The following is an 18,282-nucleotide window of genomic DNA, read 5'->3' as shown; positions in this document are numbered from 1 at the left end:
TCTGATCATCAATCAGATAGTGTTGAGTAATCAGAGTGTCAAAATCTTCCATCTTCATCGATCAAATTCAAGTTTGGAGCCGATAAGTTCATTCTCTTCCTAAGAAACCTGTTTTCGGGCACATGCAAGTCAAATTTCTTGTTGCATGTGTTCATCTGTTTCATCTTCATAAATCCTGATCATGTTTTGGTCTGTTGGTTGATTATTCTTTCTTGATCGGTGGGTTATAGGTATTCTAGAAAGTTTTGGTTTTGGGGAATGAATTATGTTGTTGGCTGAGTTGCTATTCAGTTAAAAAGGTAAGGAAAACTTGTGATTTAATTATGATTCTTCTGTGTATGGATTGTTGCATGTTAGTACGGTTGCATGTTTTAAATGGTGGTATGTTGGGATGTTTTGTTGATATTGGAAATGTTGAAGTTTTCTACATATTGATCTGGATGTGTTGATGTTGTAAAATGGTGTGAATGGGTAAGAATAAGGTTTGATCATAATTCTGCAATATTCTGCAGAATTATTATACGCTGTCGAGAGTCATTCGTGATTGTTTGGTCTTTTCAGTGTGTTCGATATTGACTGAATTCTACTTCTGTAGAGTTTTTCAGTTAATGATCGATCGGTCTTATATTGTGTATAATTGAATATAGCGCTCGGTTTAAGTATAATTTTCTATTTCCACTCATAAGTCAGCCTAGATAAAAGTATTCAGTCAAGTTAAGCCCTCAGTATTATAATTGTACTTAGTTTGTAATTTATGTTCAGTAACTCCAATGATCGGTCCTACTTATACATTTTGTATAAGTTCAGAGTGTTCGATCTTGTACTAGCACTTGATCCCTTCTTAGTACTCGTTTTCATATTTAAATTAGGTATTAAATGTGTTCGGCTTTTGGGGTATTATTTGTTAATAAGCGTTCAGTTATATTATCAGTGTTTGGTCCAAGCCATTAGTGTTTGGCCTAAGCCAATAGTGTTCGACCTCAGTCTTTATTGTTCGGACTAAGCCAACAGTGATCGATCTAAGACAATAGTGTTCGTTCTAAATCATAAGTGTTCGGTCTAAGATTCAAGTGTTCGGTTTTAGCTTTAGAATTCGGTTGTTCTGGTATTCAACATCAAAGACGTTCGGCTCATGCTTGAGTTTTACTCTTTACATGACTGTTCGGTCTTGTTCACATATAGGGAGTAGTCTCCCTTTCGGTCTTGTTCAAAGGTTATGCTATGCTTTTCCGTTCGGTCGTACTCAATGGTGGTGATTGTTTTACTGTTCGGTTTAATTTTACTTAAATATATTATGGATGAGGAAGTATGTTGGTATTATATTTCAAGTTGGTATGGAAGAGAATTCCAAGGAGGAATGTCTCGGTGAATGGTTATTGAATTGGTAAAGTATGAATATGGATAGTGAAATTCACGGCGTTCATCCTTAAATTCTAATGATTACCAATTCTCAAGTAGAGATGTGTAAGTCATACTGTGAGAATGATAGGAGGTCCTAGTTCAGAGGGTATCTGGGTGAGGTATGACAAACTAACCTCGGGTGGCAGCTGAGGGGTTTCCAATTACTACACCACCTGATGGCAACCACCCATGTGCAAGAACGGCCTCAAGCTACATATTCATACAATCCGGATGATTAAGTCAAGTGGTCGGTCATTGCATGTATGTTATGTTTGGTCTTTGCCTGAAATGTATGTTGATGATTTTATAAATGCTCGATTATACGATTATGTAATTGTTTATGTTCTTATGATTAATTAAATTACACTAGCTTACCCTACTCTTCCTGTCTTGTCTTATGTTTTCCGTTCGGTCGTCTTCTCTCTTGTAATGATCATCCTGTGAATGTGAGCAGAAGGTGATGATTGTTCGTTGGAGCAGACTTTGAAAGGCAATAACCCTGCAGTATAGTTAGGACCGTTCGGTCATCAGACTTAGTATATATTTTGTAAACCGTTCGATTTATACAGGGTGTTGTATAACCGTTCGGTTTGTTCATATGTTTTGTATCGGAACTATTTTTTAAAGTTTTTAATTTTATAGTTATTTTGGATAATTGTACTTGTTAAATACCATATTATTATATGTGATTAATCTATAATATAGTTTATATTATATTTTGGGACGTTACTGATAACATAAAAAATATCAAAACTAAAGTTTAAAATAACAAAATGTATTTTATATTTGTAGAACTATTAACTGTAATCGTAAAATTATAATATAGTCAAATTATATAGTCAAACTATATTTGTAAAACACGTGCATGTGTGTTATTTTATTTTTATTTTTATAATAATAGAAAATAATATAATGTTTATCATAAATATAAATTTAAATAGTTTTTGTAATATTATTGTAAATAATATTTTTAAGGTAATTTTGTAATAGAAAAATGTTTAAATAGTAATGTATTTTTGTCAAATTTATTTAACGTGGTTATTTTTTTATAATAAATGTTTCAATTTTGATCAATTTGATATTTTTGTAATTGTGTTTAAATAGTTAATGTAGTGTGAAATATATATCAAGGGTTAGTGAGTGTATTTTTTGTTTTCTATTTTTCGTAATAAAAAAATGTTAACATATTTAATGAATATTGTGTCATGTAATAATATTAATATCAGTCATTGTCTTATATTTATGTATTTATTATTTTGATTCAATTATGTTGTTATATTTATTTTTTAAATTATATATGTTTTTAATTCCCTAAATTTTAATATGAAATTAAAATTTATTGATGTTTGAAACATTAATATATTTTAATCTTAAACTTTAAAAATAAATTAATATAATTGTTTTATCTCAATTATGTTATATAAAAAAAGTTCCTTTTTATTTCGAATATGTCAAACAATATAAATAACTTAAAAGAACTCCACACGATAAAAGGAACCCCACACGATGTTATGCTAAAAAATCATGGTTTTACAATGGAAAGTATGAAAGGAAACCAAAAAAATTACTACTCCTAAAGACCAAAGCAACAGGAAATGTTAGAAGAACTTCAATCTTGATAGAAAATATGTTGTTAGCTGAAGGATTAAAGCATGATCTTTTAAGCATCATTCAGTGTCTGATACAAACTTAAAAAGTACTTTTGAGGTAAACCATGGTTTGATTCATAATAAACAAGCTAATAAAATTTAGTTAGTAGGCAAGAGAATTCAGAACATATACATGATAAACTTAGATTATGCATCTTCTAGCATTTTTCATGTTTGGTATCCAAGGAAAAAAATTCATAACTTTGGTATAAAAAGACCTGCACATATTCATACACTACGTCTAAGTAAATTATTCTTAAAAGAGCATGCAATCGGTCTATCTAAACTCATTTGAAAAAAGAATATAGTTTATGATACTTTCCAAAAGAGTAAATAAACTAAAATCTCTTTTAAATCAAAAGCATATTGTTTATACTACAAAATCTTTATAACTTATTCATATGTTTTTTTTTTCTTTTACCATTAGAGCAAGGAGTATGAGTGAAAATTACTGTCAAAGTAAGTCTTCAAAAATTTATGTGAAAAAAATTATGTTCCACACAATTTTTTAGCACTTTAAACACCTGGACAAGATTACGTGATTGAAAAGAATTTGCAAGAAAATATTAAAGGAAATTATTTTTCCTGAACATTTTTGGGTTGATACAACAACTACAATTTATTAGGTACTTAATACAGTTTTAATATACCTATTTTAAAATTTGTACAATATGATTTTTCAAAGGTATAAAATCAAACTTTTCACATTTAAAAGTTGCTCACGTTAAATGGCTGTTTTTACCATGAAATGATAACTTAAGCAAATTTAACTCAAAAGTTAATAAAGCAACATTCTTATAAGATGCATCAAATAGTAAAACAAATAGAATGTTTAATAAAAAAAACATTAACTATTGACAAATTTATTCATGTTTTTTATATAAATCATATTTTAATTATGAAAAATTATTCCTTTTTTTTTGTCAGCATATAAATTATTCTATATTATTTCTCCAGTAAAACATTTAAAATATTATTTTGTTGCATTTTTTTATCTAAAATTTTCATAATACACTATTTGTTGTGGGTCACTTTTTCATTTTTAGTATGTAATGAACTACGAAATAGACATTTTGATAAAAAAAAATACAACACTTGGGTGTAAAGTATTTGAAATAACTCCTGTAATATTCAAATTATCATTATGAATTTGGTACTTTTAAGAAAAAAAAACAAATAAAGAAAATTTGGTAGTAGCATATATAATGTATTAAAAACTATATTAACAAATAAAGAACTGTTTTTAATACAGTGCAGCATGAATATGCCTAGCCTCATCTATATACAGAGAACTATTACCGGATAAAATGAGGGATTATGTACTATATACAATGCCTTTGTTGGTCAACTGTGAAGATCGTTTCTAGTACTCTATGGACCGTGCATGTTCTAACACAGCAAAATATTCCATCGTTCTTTAAGGGCCTCATAAGCCTTAGGACAAGGTATAGCCAACAATCCCCTATTCCCATCAATACAAGTTTCAGTTGCTAGGCCCAGCCTTAATAATGTATTAAGTGCCTTGTCAATTGGCATTTCAACCTGCCAATTATGCAATGATTAAGATCAGCAGCACCAACAGACTATAATATAGAGAGCAGACGCACCCCCCAAAAAAATTTATATCTATATATGTATCACCTTTACTTTAAACACTTCATACAAGAATCTCTCACATTTTTCTCCAACAGTTTGCCGAGAAATAACCTGGAGCCAAGAATGTTACACTTGGAATGCTATATCTTAAAATGAATTTGCAGACAACTGAAGGCAGAGTAACTTAATTAGGAGGAATAATTGACAAACCTGGCCCTTCTCTGCTTTGAGTAGGATGGCATAGGCCAAAACAGCTTCCTTGTACTGCAAAAGTATATATGTAAATTTTAGGGAGATTGACGTCAATGGAGATCAGAATACGTAACAACGAGGTTGTAAAGAAGAAACCCTATTTTGGAAGAGCAGTCCCCCATTTTACAATATAGACACCGTGCATAACCCTGTCCACTTAGTATGACCGGGGCTACTGTTCAGGAGTTCGATTTCACAACATAAACCACTAAACACGTTCATAATTGCTTGTATTTACAAAAAATTGAATTAATTCTACTAAGTATTTCGTGATCTGATTTTCATATTTTTAAATTTACCATTAAATGATTCTAAGATGTTTTTCAGGCCAGTTGATGCGAGAAACATTTACATGATGACTAGTTGATGCAAGAACATTCACATGATTCAATAGTTTAGAAAGAGATTATACCTTAAATTTGTCAAAGAAAATCGTTCAAAACCTTCAAATAACTTTATTAAAACCAAAAACATTGAGCACCACTTTATCAAATAATAAATCAGTAGTATTAATCTTTTCAAAGTAATCCACAGGGTGCACAGAAAGCACAGCAAAGGAAGTTTCTCACTTGCTGCTGTTCAGAGGCATCTAGAAGAAAATGCACTGAGCCAAAGCCACTTGCCAATGTTTTTTCATTGAGTGTCTTGTTAACTAACAGCTGCAATATAACATTCATGACAATTCAGATATTTTCCTTTCCACAGAATGATAAAGAAAGATTTGTTCTTTCACAATGTTCTACCATAATCTCTGATAGCACAGGAGAATGTCAATTACCTGATACCGATCCCATGTCTGTTTGTAACCAAGGACCACACGACTCCCATATATTATTAGAGCACTTATGGCGACAACATCAAGTAAAATTGCTGATCTGAAAAAAATTAAAGTAAATATTGATTACCATCAGTTTTCAAATGGTGTCACTTTTAAGCCGGAAAGTTGCTGGTGGAACGTAGAAATGAGTTGTTTCTATATCATAAAGAATTCATTATATAGGGGGAGAGATCAAACTACACAACTTTTACCAAATGTAGTACCATTCAATATCTTTTGAATGGATTATGTTTTTCTAGAACTTACCGCTAGATTGAAAAATTTAATCACATAAATCACATATACATAATTTTATATGAATGTAAAATTATTTGTCAATTTCATATATTTATAAATACACACACATACACATGCATATATACACACACATATACGCTGTAGTTTAGAAATTACCTTCATAAAACCTTGTGTTCAATTTAAAAACCATTTCTCTCGTAATAAAATTATTTGAAAAACATTTTCGGAATTAAAGATACAATAAAATTACTAAGATTAAAATAAGGTTCCTAATAAGATGAGATCACTAAGAATAAGGAAACACCATCCCTAAATAACTCAAACTATTCTACTATATTATGCACCATGCTCCATCTATGGTACTTAATAGATGTTTTCAAATTTTGGCCCAGTTTCACATGTTCTTGTGGGTTCTTTGAAGGGAGATTTAAGATAAGTCATAAACAAACTCATATAAAGGACAAAAACACCACATTCAACCAAAAACCTTAAAATAATATTATTGTGAGTTTTTCTATTTATATATTGTTCATCTTACTCGTCCCCACCCTACGTGCGACTTTTAGTTCACCTTGAATTCCTTACAGTTTCCTAAAGAAGTAAATTATTGCGCTGATACTTTTTTTTTTTGATAAATTGCTAAAGGAGAAAATACACACACACAAGACCATGAGGCGTTCCCACTTTGTCAAGGAAAAAAAGCAAAGCATCTGTAGCATGAGGAATAGTTAAGCTTAACTATGAAGAACTTAGAACTATAATTAAAAATAGCCTATGGAGATTCAGAAAAATTGTACATACGGGGAAGATAAGACATTCTCAAATTTGTAGTTTATGAAGTATGCCAGAAGTCCCAAAATTGTGGCAACATCCAAGCGCACCTGTAAGTTTATAGTTAACAGTTACATGGATAAACAAATCAATACAAAGATACTGTAAATAAAAGGTTTAGAGAGGAAGCTCAAATTACATCACAATTCAACATATACAAAATAAGAATACAAAATACTTAAAACACAACATGTAAGTTCAAATGAGTTTAAAACTAATTCGGAAATGAAGAGCAAGAATGTTAGCAGATTTCTTACCGTGTCTATGATACGGAATGATAGCTTTTTGTGAGGGAATATTACCTGAAAATAAATTCAATATCCTTTGAAGAATCACACATAGAAATAGAAGGTTACAACAGGAACAACATTAAGAAGGGTCTTCTCATTTGGGACTTGTCAATCCCTGTAGAGGCAAAATGATTACCGCTAAATCTGGAATAGGAATTCTTTCATAGATCTTTAACTGCAATGATGAAACGTCAGCTTTATCATTACCATATGTTTCGCCAACTTCTTTGGTATATAGTAGAATTAATTCTTCAAATGCTGGCTCCTATTTTCAGAACATGTAAGATTTGGATAAGTTTTTCTAGTATAATCGACAGATGAAAAATCAATGCCAGCAAAGAACTTTATTAACTCTTACAGCTAGGAACATAAACTCAATACCAGACTAAAAAGGTGAAAAATAATGTCAACCATTAGTAAAATCATGACACTGCTATATTTATAGTTAATAATAGATGTATAATCTATCTCCAATCTTTTTAGAAAAAAGATGCAGAAGGAATGGAATCTTGAAGACATGAAGGTCACAAATATAAGGCATGTCCTCAAATCCTACACATAGGTCAAGTAAGAATGGATCTCCTAAATACATATTCGTACAGCGCTACAAAGAATTGTAGGTATCGGGAAATACCTGCAGGACTGACTGTGAGAAAAGTATGGAAATGGAAGTTTTCAACATTTTCCAAGGATCATTTCCACAGTATTTCCTTGTTGCAGGTCTCCATATATCATTAAGTGATATCCTTGATAAAAAAGTAGGCCTGGAAGGAGACATCTCTTGATTGGTCATATCAAACAATGATGCTTCAATTAAGTTTATCCTAAATTAAAACTAGCAAACTGAACATTGATTTAGAACAATTATTCCTCAATTGATGAACTAAGACATACATTTAAAATAAATTACCCACTACAGAGTGAGAGTTAGCATATAAACAAGGTCAAAAAACAGGTAGCTCAATTGACCTGCCCAAGGTTGTAGTATTATGGTGTGATAAGTTCGTACTATGCAGGAGTGATGATGATGATGGTGACATCTCATCAATTTATGTTAAGATACAGTTTGAACTTAACTGCAAGGTATAAAAGCACCAAACCTTCTAGACAGAACCAACTATGTCCCGAAAATGGAACAGGCAGAAACTTGGCACCAACAATTTCTACACAAAATATATTAAAGTAGAATATTTAGGAAGTTTTTCAATTTGTTAAAGAGATTCTTTATGTAAAAGATGAATGAGAAACACTCTTCTGAAAAAAACAAAAGTATTTATAATATGAAAAAGTAATATAAATAGTACTTATATTATTTGTTTATTTATTTTGAATGTGAAATATTATTTATATACAGCACTGTGCCCTTATTGTTTAGATTTTGCAATGCCATAATCAGTGCAATCAATAATATCGGTTCCAAATTGATGAGAATGGGTAGCAAATGAACATGGAAGGAGAAGTAATTAAATCCTTCAATTTTTCGTTTGTCCGATCATAAGGACTGCTTTGTAAAGAAGTAAAAGGAACCCTTGGTGGCGCCTGATTCAAGCAACTTAGGTTCAACCAAGATGGTGCCCAAATTAAGGGAATTACATACCAGTCAAGTATGAATATGCTTTTCCCTATTCAATGGAGACAAGCATCGGCTATTTGTTTCAGTTGCTTAGTTTCCTTTTAACTTTTGTTATAATGTGTTAGGTTCCTTTATACATGGAACCGAACAGTAGCAAAAATACACACACACTCAACAGTATAAAGAAATATGCATGTATCCATATTTCTATTTCCTCTGTAATGTGTAGAAAAGATGAATACAGGTGTCTATCTCTCCCCCAACGAAGCCTCCCTTCCTCCACTAGCCACGAGGTCCAGTCTCAATTCCAAAATAATATTCCATCTCCTCTCTCCTTAATCTGTATGTTATTTATATTCCCTCTCTCTTCTAACCAACTAACCACCGTCTCCCACTACTTATTTCATCCCTTTTTTACCCCTTCTCACGTAAACCTTTAATTGCCTAACATTACCCTCCCCCTCATTATCAACCTTGTCCTCAAGGTTGAAGTTAGGAAACTGCTGTTTGATATAGTGCTCCTCCTCCCAAGTAGCACCTTCAATATCATTCTCCTGCCACTGTATGAGAACTTGGGGTATCTCCTTTCCCTGATTTTGCTGGTTCCTTCGCTGTAACACCTTCACTGGGGTATATCGTGGGTTGTCATCCTGCAATTCAGTTGGGAGGGTGCCTTCAACTGAATGTGTTCCAATAGCTAACTTCAACTGGGACACATGGAAAATAGGATGTATTTTTGCTGTTTCTGGTAGTTGTAGCTGAAAGGCGACTGGGCCTATTTGCTGCTCCACGCGGAAAGGACCATAATATCGTGCAGACAGCTTCGGATGGAGTCTTGTTGGCATAGATGTTTGCCTATGAGGTCTGATTTTTAAAAATACCCAATCCCCTACCTTGATTTTGGCCTCCACCCTCTTCTTATTGGCAAAGTGTGTCATCTGGGCTTGGGCCCTGGCCAGATGATATTTCAGTTGCTGTAAAGCCTCATCACATGTCTGCAAGTCTTAGGCTACTGCTTCTACCATTGTTTCCCCAGGGATGAATCGTGTGAGTGTGGGGGGAACTCTGCCATAAACAGTTTCAAAGGGTGTGCACTTAGATGCCCCTTGATAACTGGCATTGTACCAATATTCTGCCCAAGGTAACACCAAACTCCAACTTTTAGGTTGTTCTGAGCTAAAACAGCGTAAGTATGTTTCGAGTACCCTGTTTAATACTTCCGTTTGTCCATCTGTCTCTGGATGTCTCTGGATGGTAGGCAGTACTCATCTTAAGCTGTGTGCCTTGCAATTTAAATATCTCCTGCCAAAAGATGCTCAAAAATGTTGAGTCCCTGTCACTAACAATGGTCATAGGTATACCATGTAATCTAATCACCTCTTTCACAAATACTGCAGCTATAGACCTTGCTGTATACGGATGCTTAATGGGAATAAAATGCCCATATTTGCTGAGTCTGTCCACCACCACAAGTATAGTGTCAAATCTTTGCGATTTAGGTAATTTTACCACAAAATTAGGTAATTTTACCACAAAATCCATACTGATGTCCTCCCATACTGCTTTAGGAATGGGTAAAGGTTGCAAGAGACCTTTGGGTGAGGATGCCAAGTACTTATGCTGTTGGCATACTAGGCAGCCAGCCACATAGTCGGTGATTATCTTCTTCATTCCTGTCCAATACAGGGATTGTGCCACCCTTCTATATGTTCTATAGACTCCTGAATGCCCTCCTGTGACCGTGTTATGGAATTCTGTTAATAATTTTGGTATCCAGGAAGATTGTGCTGACAAAACCAACCGCCCCTTGTAATGTAATCTCCCATGTTCCAGGGTATTCAATCAACTGCCCCTTGTAATGTAATCTCCCATGTTCCAGGGTATACGCCGAATGTGAATTCGGATCTGCCCTTATATCTTCCATCACTTTCTTTAGAGTTGCATCCTTCTCAACCTCTTCCATAATTTCCTGGAAATTGGACCAATAGGGCCTAGATATCATGTGCAATACTTTTTCTCCCTCCTCCAATTCCTCCCCTTTTCTTGAGAGCCCATCCGCCACCTTATTGGATGCCCCAGTCCTATAAACAATATCAAATTCATACCCCAGTAATTTAGCCAGCCAATTCTGCTGATTTTGAGTAGTAATACGTTGCTCCAACAAATATCTCAAGCTCCTCTGGTCAGTATAAACAACGAACCTTTGGTCCAAAAGGTAGGGTCACCAGTGTTGGATGGCTAACACCAAAGCCATCAATTCTTTCTCATAAACAGATTTGGTGAGTGACACTTCGGAAAGAGCTTTGCTAAAATAAGCTATTGGTTTTCTGTTTTGAGACAGAACTGCTCCTAAACCTGTGCCTGACGCATCGCACTCCACCTGAAAGGTTTGAGAGAAATCCGGTAAAGCTAATACTAGAGCCGTGGTGACTGCTGTTTTGAGTCTCTGCATTGCCTCTGCCCCTGCAAGGGACCAGTCAAACTTCCCCTTCTTAAGCAGGTTGGTGAGAGGTTGAGCGATCTTCCCATAACCTCTGATGAATCTCCTGTAGTATCCAGTCAGACCTAAGAACCCTCTCAACTCTCTGATACTCTTTGGTTCGGGCCATGCTGTCACCGCAGAAACCTTCTCCTCATCCATCTCAACTCCCGCCTTTGAAATTTTATGCCCCAAATAACGAATTTGTTCTCTCCCAAATTCACATTTGTTTCTATTAACAAATAATTTCTGCTGTGCTAACACCTCCAGAACTTGCTGTAAATGTTGCATATGTTCATCCCAAGATTTACTGTATATTAGTATATCATAAAAAAAAACTAACACGCACCTCCTCAAAAATGGCCCGAGGACAGAATTCATCATATGTTGGAACGTGGCAGGGGCATTTGTCAACCCAAAAGGCATAACGAGAAACTCCTGATGCGTTCTAAAGGCTGTCTTAGGAATATCTTCATTTTTCATCCTGATCTGATGATATCCAGCCCTTAAATCAACCTTAGAAAAATACCTTGCCCTTGAAGCTCATCCAGCAGTTCTTCTATAACTGGTATTGGGTATTTATCCGCCACTGTGACTCTATTAAGTGCCCTGTAATCTACACAAAATCTCCAGCTCCCATCTTTTTTTTTCACTAATATTACTGGGCTTGAATATGGACTATTGCTGGGACGAATCACACCGATCTTCAACATTTCCTCAACTTGTCTCTCTATCTCTGTTTTCATGAGGTGTGGGTAGCGGTATGGCCTGACACTTATGGGCTCTGTTCCTTCCTTCAAGGGTATTCGATGATCAACTTTCCTCTCAGGTGGCAGTTCAACTTGTCTCTCTATCTCTGTTTTCATGAGGTGTGGGTAGCGGTATGGCCTGACACTTATGGGCTCTGTTCCTTCCTTCAAGGGTATTCGATGATCAACTTTCCTCTCAGGTGGCAGCCCCTGAGGTTCTCGAAATACTCCTTCGAAGTCTGACAAAATCTGCTTCAGCCCTGCCTCTTGAGTCGGTGTCCATCTCCCGGTTTTCCCATCTCCCTCCACCGCTTCTGCTTGACTTAAGCTCCACACGAGAGTCATGGCTTCTATCTCCTTTTCTTTTAAGAGGACTTCGGGTGTCACCATTCGACGTGTTAAAATGGGATCTCCTTTTATCTCCACTACTTTCCCTTCAACCTCCACCTTCATAATTAGGTGTCCCCATTCCACTTTAATTTCTCCTAGGGAAGCTAACCAAGTGATTCCTAATATCACATCCACACCGCCTAACTCAAAGAGATATAGTTTATCTCTAACTTCCAGCGCATCTAATTTCACGGTAACCCGTGTGCAATATCTACTGGTTATTTTCTTTTGTCCATCACCTAAGCACACTTTATAGGGATGGGTGTCAATGCTTTCCAGACCCAATTCTTTCACCAATCTGGTGGATATAAAGCTATGACTAGCTCCGCTGTCTACTAACACCAGAATTCTCCTCCCCTTCTTCCGACTCCTCCTCCGAACTCTCTGGTGATCGTCGTTCACGGTCAGCATTGACGGAGTCGCGGCTCCCTGCGGAGCTCCGATCATGGTTCCTGGAACGTCTTCCTGAGGTTCGTTGAAAAGCGAGAGTCATCGCCCTCACCTCTGCCTTCAATTCCTCTCCGAAACTGATCCGGCAGGTCGGACCAAATCTGTTAGGTTCCTTTATACAACGAACCGAACAGTAGCAAAAATACACACACTAAACAGTATAAAGAAATATGCATGTATCTATATTTCTATTTCCTCTGTAATGTGTAGAAAAGATGAATACAAGTGTCTATCTCTCCCCTAAGGAAGTCTCCCTTCCTCCACTGGCCACGAGGTCCAGTCTCAATTCCAAAATAATATTCCATCTCCTCTCTCCTTAATCTGTTTGTTATTTATATTCCCTCTCTCTTCTAACCAACTAACCACCGTCTCCCACTACTTATTTCATCCCTTTTTTACCCCTTCTCACGTAAACCTTTAATTGCCTAACATAATGTCACCGTATCTTTGACATGTTCACTACATTAATTAGGAACCTGTCCGTTAAAGATGTTGACAAAATATTTTTTTTCCTTTCTCTATCTTATTATAATGGCACAAAATCTTGGATATAAACTTGGATATCATTCATAGAGGAGCAATTGCTCTTAAATAACAAAGACTTGATAATAACTGTATATCCTAATTTATGATGGATATAATCTATCCCTACAATTCAGGATCAATGATCCTGCACAATAAATATAAAATATATTGTCAGCCTAATCATGCTGTACAAGTATATATTAACTGCAGCATAAATCAAGGGATTCTAACAATATCCTTAGTATTTATAGCCCAGTTTTAAGTTAGACTAATCATAACCCTACTTTGCCAATATATAGGGAATGCCTATGTACTCCAAAAGTCAAGAGTTCAATGAATTCAATTATTTTAAAGTTGTTACTTGTTAGTTAATTGGTTTCTCATAAGAATATCTGGTTTATCAAAGGTCTTTCCTTCGTGGCAACTTATTCTATTCATGTAAGACTTGTTGAGACTTGAGAGTACCTTAATCTAATTTTGAGCAAGTACATAGAGTCCTAGAAAAGTCATCTATGGAGTTTCTATCAATCTATTTTTTTATGATAAGTGGAGCAATTAGCAGATTGTAATGAAAAAGATTACTTGTGGAGCAACCTAGGAACTAACAACTAATTATAATAAAATGATGATTTGTGGATCAAACCTAAGGTGAGGTTCAGGAGTATTATTATCATTGTGAACTTCAAAAGGAGTTTCTGGCAAAGGGGGGATAAGTCCTATCCAAGAAAGCATTCTCCTCAGGAGCCTTCCACGAGGACCAACTTGTGACAAAATCCCTTCATATCGAGCTACTGCCCTCTGAGCTGCCAGCCAAATAGGAAGTTCTGCATTTGGTTCTTGATTTATACCTATATGCTCATCTGAATCAGGGTCATTATAAAGTAGTGATTTCTGAAATACTGACAATTCCTTTAGCCAAAGCCTCAAGCTTTCTGTCCAGTTTTCTATTTCATGTCTCTGACTCCCATTTTCGTAAAGCTGCAGAGAGGAAGAAAAATGTTATACTCTTATACCTAAACTTCATGTGCAAATTTTAAAGATAATGTTGATCAGATAGATATAGTCATCATCTCATGCAGCATAACCCTAAACATGACCATACTTAACCAGAGACATTACTTAAGTAGCCACAAGGCATGCTTTATAGATAGATCGGTCTCGAGGATTAAATTGATTAAACACATTTCACAGATGAACAATGTCAAAATATTTTATATTTTGCTCAGAAAAAGTTTAGAGAAAACTGTTTATAGCTCTCATAAATGTAAAAGGAAACAGTGATCCTTAGAAAATGCAAGAACTTCTATTGTATCCTGAAAATGAAAACTGTTGCATGCATACATGGAGAATGAAAACTGTTGCATGCATACATGGAAAATGAAAACTGTTGTATCTCTGCACACAAATAGAAAAGAGGTAAATGAAGGAACTACCACAGAAATTTAACCTCACTGATCCAGGAGCCAAGTTTTTTTAGTGGTTTTGATATAACAAAGAAGGTTCCTCGCAGAATCTTAGACTGTAAGTAATCCAGTTTTTCAACAATTAACAAGCCCTTCTGCTTCTCAGTTGCATAACCACGCCTACAATAAAAAATATACAATACATTTTTATTAAATAACACAAGAAATATGTTAATTTATATATTTTGCATTACTTAAGTTCACATCCACCAACAGAGATATTAATCCTTCCATCTAAAATGTTACCTAAGCCAAAAGCTCTACAAGGGATGACAAACAAATTTGTATCAGTAAGTATTGTCCAAACTTGTTCCAATGTTGACATGAAATACCCATATTGACTAGCAAGGTAATACTCGATTTTTTAAATCATGTACGGGATGGGTATGTATATATTCACCCTCTTCCTATTCTCATACACATTCTCATTTTAAATTACAAAAATACTCTTGGTTTATTTGGTACTCAATTTTGAAATTTATGTAATTATAATTTCTTAATTGTTGTCTATCAATGAAGAGATGAAAATGTGTCTTTTTGGCATTGAATTATTGATAACATGTTTCCTTACATACTTGTCAAATATAAAAAGCAAATATGAGTATAAGTGTTTTACTTCGGGGACAAGGACAATATAGTTAAACCAGCAACCGCTCCATCCCATTGTCATCCATAAGCCTTAGCGACCAATTGGAAACATATGATAGGCAATATGCACTAAAAAACAATCACAAAAATATTAATAATAATAATAATTTTTTCATGAGTCAACTACCTCAAAAGCTTAAGGTATTTGTAGAAAACACATGAATGTTTTATATTATACTTCTAACACAACTCTTCATGCAAGGGCTTGAGCTTGAAGAAAAACAATAAAAAAAATTGCAACAATCAACCCTTGACTTGGGATCCTAAAGAAGATGAGAAGAGTGTAACTATGCTACAATTAAAAAACATAAATCAAACAGAAGTTAAGACTATTATTTAGCTCATCAGGAATCAATCATACAGAAGGATATTCACTTAATTGTTTGAAGCATTTATTTTGAAACTATCATTTAAAAATCCCTAGCATTATATAGCCATACTTGATGTAACCCTTTTATAAGCTAAAATGATAAATATGCACATAAAGTATTAAAGAATAATTTTTTAAAATTTGATACAAAATTGAATATGAAATTTAGTAATTACCTAAATATTATGGCATTAGACTCATATGCTCTTTTCCAATCAACATATATTGGCAAGGTAAGGAGATAATCTGTGTTCAATGCAGACGTTAACATCAGATCCCTAGCTGATAGTTCTTCAAATTGTGCATCTGAAAGAAGCTTCATGAAAGCATGTTGGAAACGAGTACCAATGGTGACCCTGTCAGAAAATTTGGAATAGCACCTAATTAGAAATTAGAATGAACCTTTTATGGGAAAAAAATAGGATTAGTAAAATGAAAATTAAGCCATTTGAAAGACACCAAGTACTCTTCCTTTCCAACCTGTGATCCTCCTAAGAGGTCTCATCATCATTAATGATGTCTGTACTCTGTAATTTCAAACTGTACAAAGCAGAACTTGGTAGTACAGTTTTTCATTCTATTTTGATCAATAGATGGTGAATTGAATTAAATGAAGTGAAGTGTTTGGCGCATATTAATTGGAAAGGAGCATAATGATAATGGCGTGTGTGTTGAGACAAACCTGGAGCCACCACTATCATAATCTTTCTTAGTAGATGCTATGTCGAGAGATCGTAAAAGAGCAGTGAGGTCCAAAGCAGGGTAAGGGAGCACAGACTTTTCCCGCTGATCCTGCTGGTCGTCATAGAGGTTGGCGTCTTCCTGAATTGCAATAATGTCATTGTCATCAGTAAGCATGTCCGAGTCCTTGGTATTCACATTGGGTATATTCACCAGTTGTGTCAGTGAACTGTGTGTTTGGAGTGAATTGGCAAGTTGATAATCGGAACGCATCTCTTCTAAAATGCTTTTGTGCTCAGCGTGAAGTATGGAGTCTAAGCATCTGTTCAGAATTAAAGTGTGAAGAAACACAGAACATGTTTCACTCCGCTGGCTCTCCAGTTGAGAATGAAATGAGATGCATAGAGAAGCATATAGATATAAAGACAAGGATGCTATAGAAGTGATGTGTTATGAGACTTACGAGGTGAGAAGGCGAAAGTGATGGGAAACATCTTGGGATTGGTTAAACATGATAGAGAGGATGGCATCCAAGAGCTGGGACTTGGAAACAGGGATGTGTTTCTGCCTTGGCACTCCTATTTTAGAAATTCCTTCTTCTTCGTCTCCATCATCATCCCCTCCGACACTGGGATTCCTACTTATACTTGTAAGGTAGTTCTGTTGTTGATACTGGTATTGTGAGGATGGTTCCACCACGGACATTTCCTGAAGCAGTGAACAAGGAACCCTCTGCCTCGCGAAGATACCATGTGTTTGTGAAAAAGAAAACAGAGTTTGGGATTGTGAAATTGGCACAAGACCCAAACTGTGCCAACAATATGACATCTGCTCTCAATTTGATTCAGACTATTCACTTCTGATCAGCACCAGTGCTTGCTCACCCTCACCGCTCCACTTCCACTTACAACAACACCACCAACCATCTCAATGGCAGAGCGGTATCCTCTATTGTATGGTTCTAAAAATTACACACATCAAAACTGTGTATTTATCAAATACTACTTAAAAAGACAAATGTATTTTTACACTAGAGATGTATCAGACAACTCACTTTTTATTATTAAAAAAATAATTTTTATATTTGTAAGAAAAACGAGGAATTAAAAAGTAAAATAGTAAATATTAAATATGTATAAAAAAATTTTGAATATCAAAATAATACTAAAAAATAATTCGTAACAAATTGACGCCTCCTACTTACTTAACGCGTGATAAAATAATAATGCTTCTTATGATACAAGATGTAAAAGTTAAAGGACGAATCAAAACCTGTAATTATTTTATGTTTCACAGGCAAAAGTTATATTACAAATAATAGATGATAATTTTATCACAAATATTTTATCTAGTGAAATCAAAATACATTCTTTGGTAATTCGTTTAACAACTTTTGACTTCTAATAACTATTATATTTTTGTATTGTCCAACACTTTGTCAAGGATTAATAATAAAATGATGTTTGGAAATAAATATTAAAATATTTATAGGCTTCTCAAAATATTGAACACAAAAAGTTGGTAATAAACCGCTCAACGTATACGTCGTGCATTGTTCAGTGCGAGCGTTTGGATTAATATTACGCGGCGATATATTTTTATATTAATTTGACATTCAATACAAAAATAAAATGGTCATATAATTTTTTTGTATTTTTTTAATAAAGAATAGAATAAAAAGTAATAAATGGAAATTTTAATATGTGCGAAAGTATTATTTTTATAGCGTTTACATGTAACTTTTGTTATCTCATGCAACCCCTTCTTAGTTTATATATATACCTCTTGCCTTTTTTGTAAGATACATTCAACAAAATTAAATAATACATTTTCCTTTTCATCTTCTTTTCTCATTCTCTC

General features: G+C 34.4%; 1 protein-coding gene across 1 annotated transcript; it reads right to left on the bottom strand.

Annotated features, from left to right (window-relative positions):
* Window positions 1–4,243: 4,243 nt before the first annotated feature.
* LOC108334004 (uncharacterized) lies at window positions 4,244–17,396 on the bottom strand. The gene is made up of 14 exons (XM_017569567.2): window positions 16,886–17,396; window positions 16,424–16,744; window positions 15,918–16,097; window positions 14,708–14,843; window positions 13,904–14,238; window positions 7,729–7,858; window positions 7,231–7,359; window positions 7,062–7,106; window positions 6,775–6,854; window positions 5,677–5,773; window positions 5,468–5,557; window positions 4,857–4,910; window positions 4,692–4,757; window positions 4,244–4,592 (listed from the first exon to the last, which is right to left on the bottom strand). The coding sequence occupies exons 1-14, from the start codon at window positions 17,248–17,250 to the stop codon at window positions 4,440–4,442; spliced, it is 2,181 nt and encodes a 726-aa protein (XP_017425056.1). The 5' UTR covers window positions 17,251–17,396; the 3' UTR covers window positions 4,244–4,439.
* Window positions 17,397–18,282: the final 886 nt, after the last annotated feature.

This window comes from Vigna angularis, chromosome 11 (assembly GCF_016808095.1).
Source record: "Vigna angularis cultivar LongXiaoDou No.4 chromosome 11, ASM1680809v1, whole genome shotgun sequence".
In the NCBI taxonomy this organism is placed as follows: Eukaryota; Viridiplantae; Streptophyta; class Magnoliopsida; order Fabales; family Fabaceae; genus Vigna; species Vigna angularis.
This window is presented reverse-complemented; position numbering and strand designations above follow the sequence as displayed.

What these genes read in the sequence shown, in the direction of transcription:
- LOC108334004 (XM_017569567.2), bottom strand. Translation starts at nt 17,250, where the DNA reads ATGTCATATTGTTGGCACAGTTTGGGTCTTGTGCCAATTTCACAATCC. An exon ending in TCAAAGCAGAGAAGGGCCAG is followed by an intron (nt 4,758 to 4,856) that starts GTTTGTCAATTA and finishes TCTTGGCTCCAG; the next exon opens with GTTATTTCTCGGCAAACTGT. An exon ending in ATGAAGTGTTTAAAGTAAAG is followed by an intron (nt 4,593 to 4,691) that starts GTGATACATATA and finishes CATAATTGGCAG; the next exon opens with GTTGAAATGCCAATTGACAA.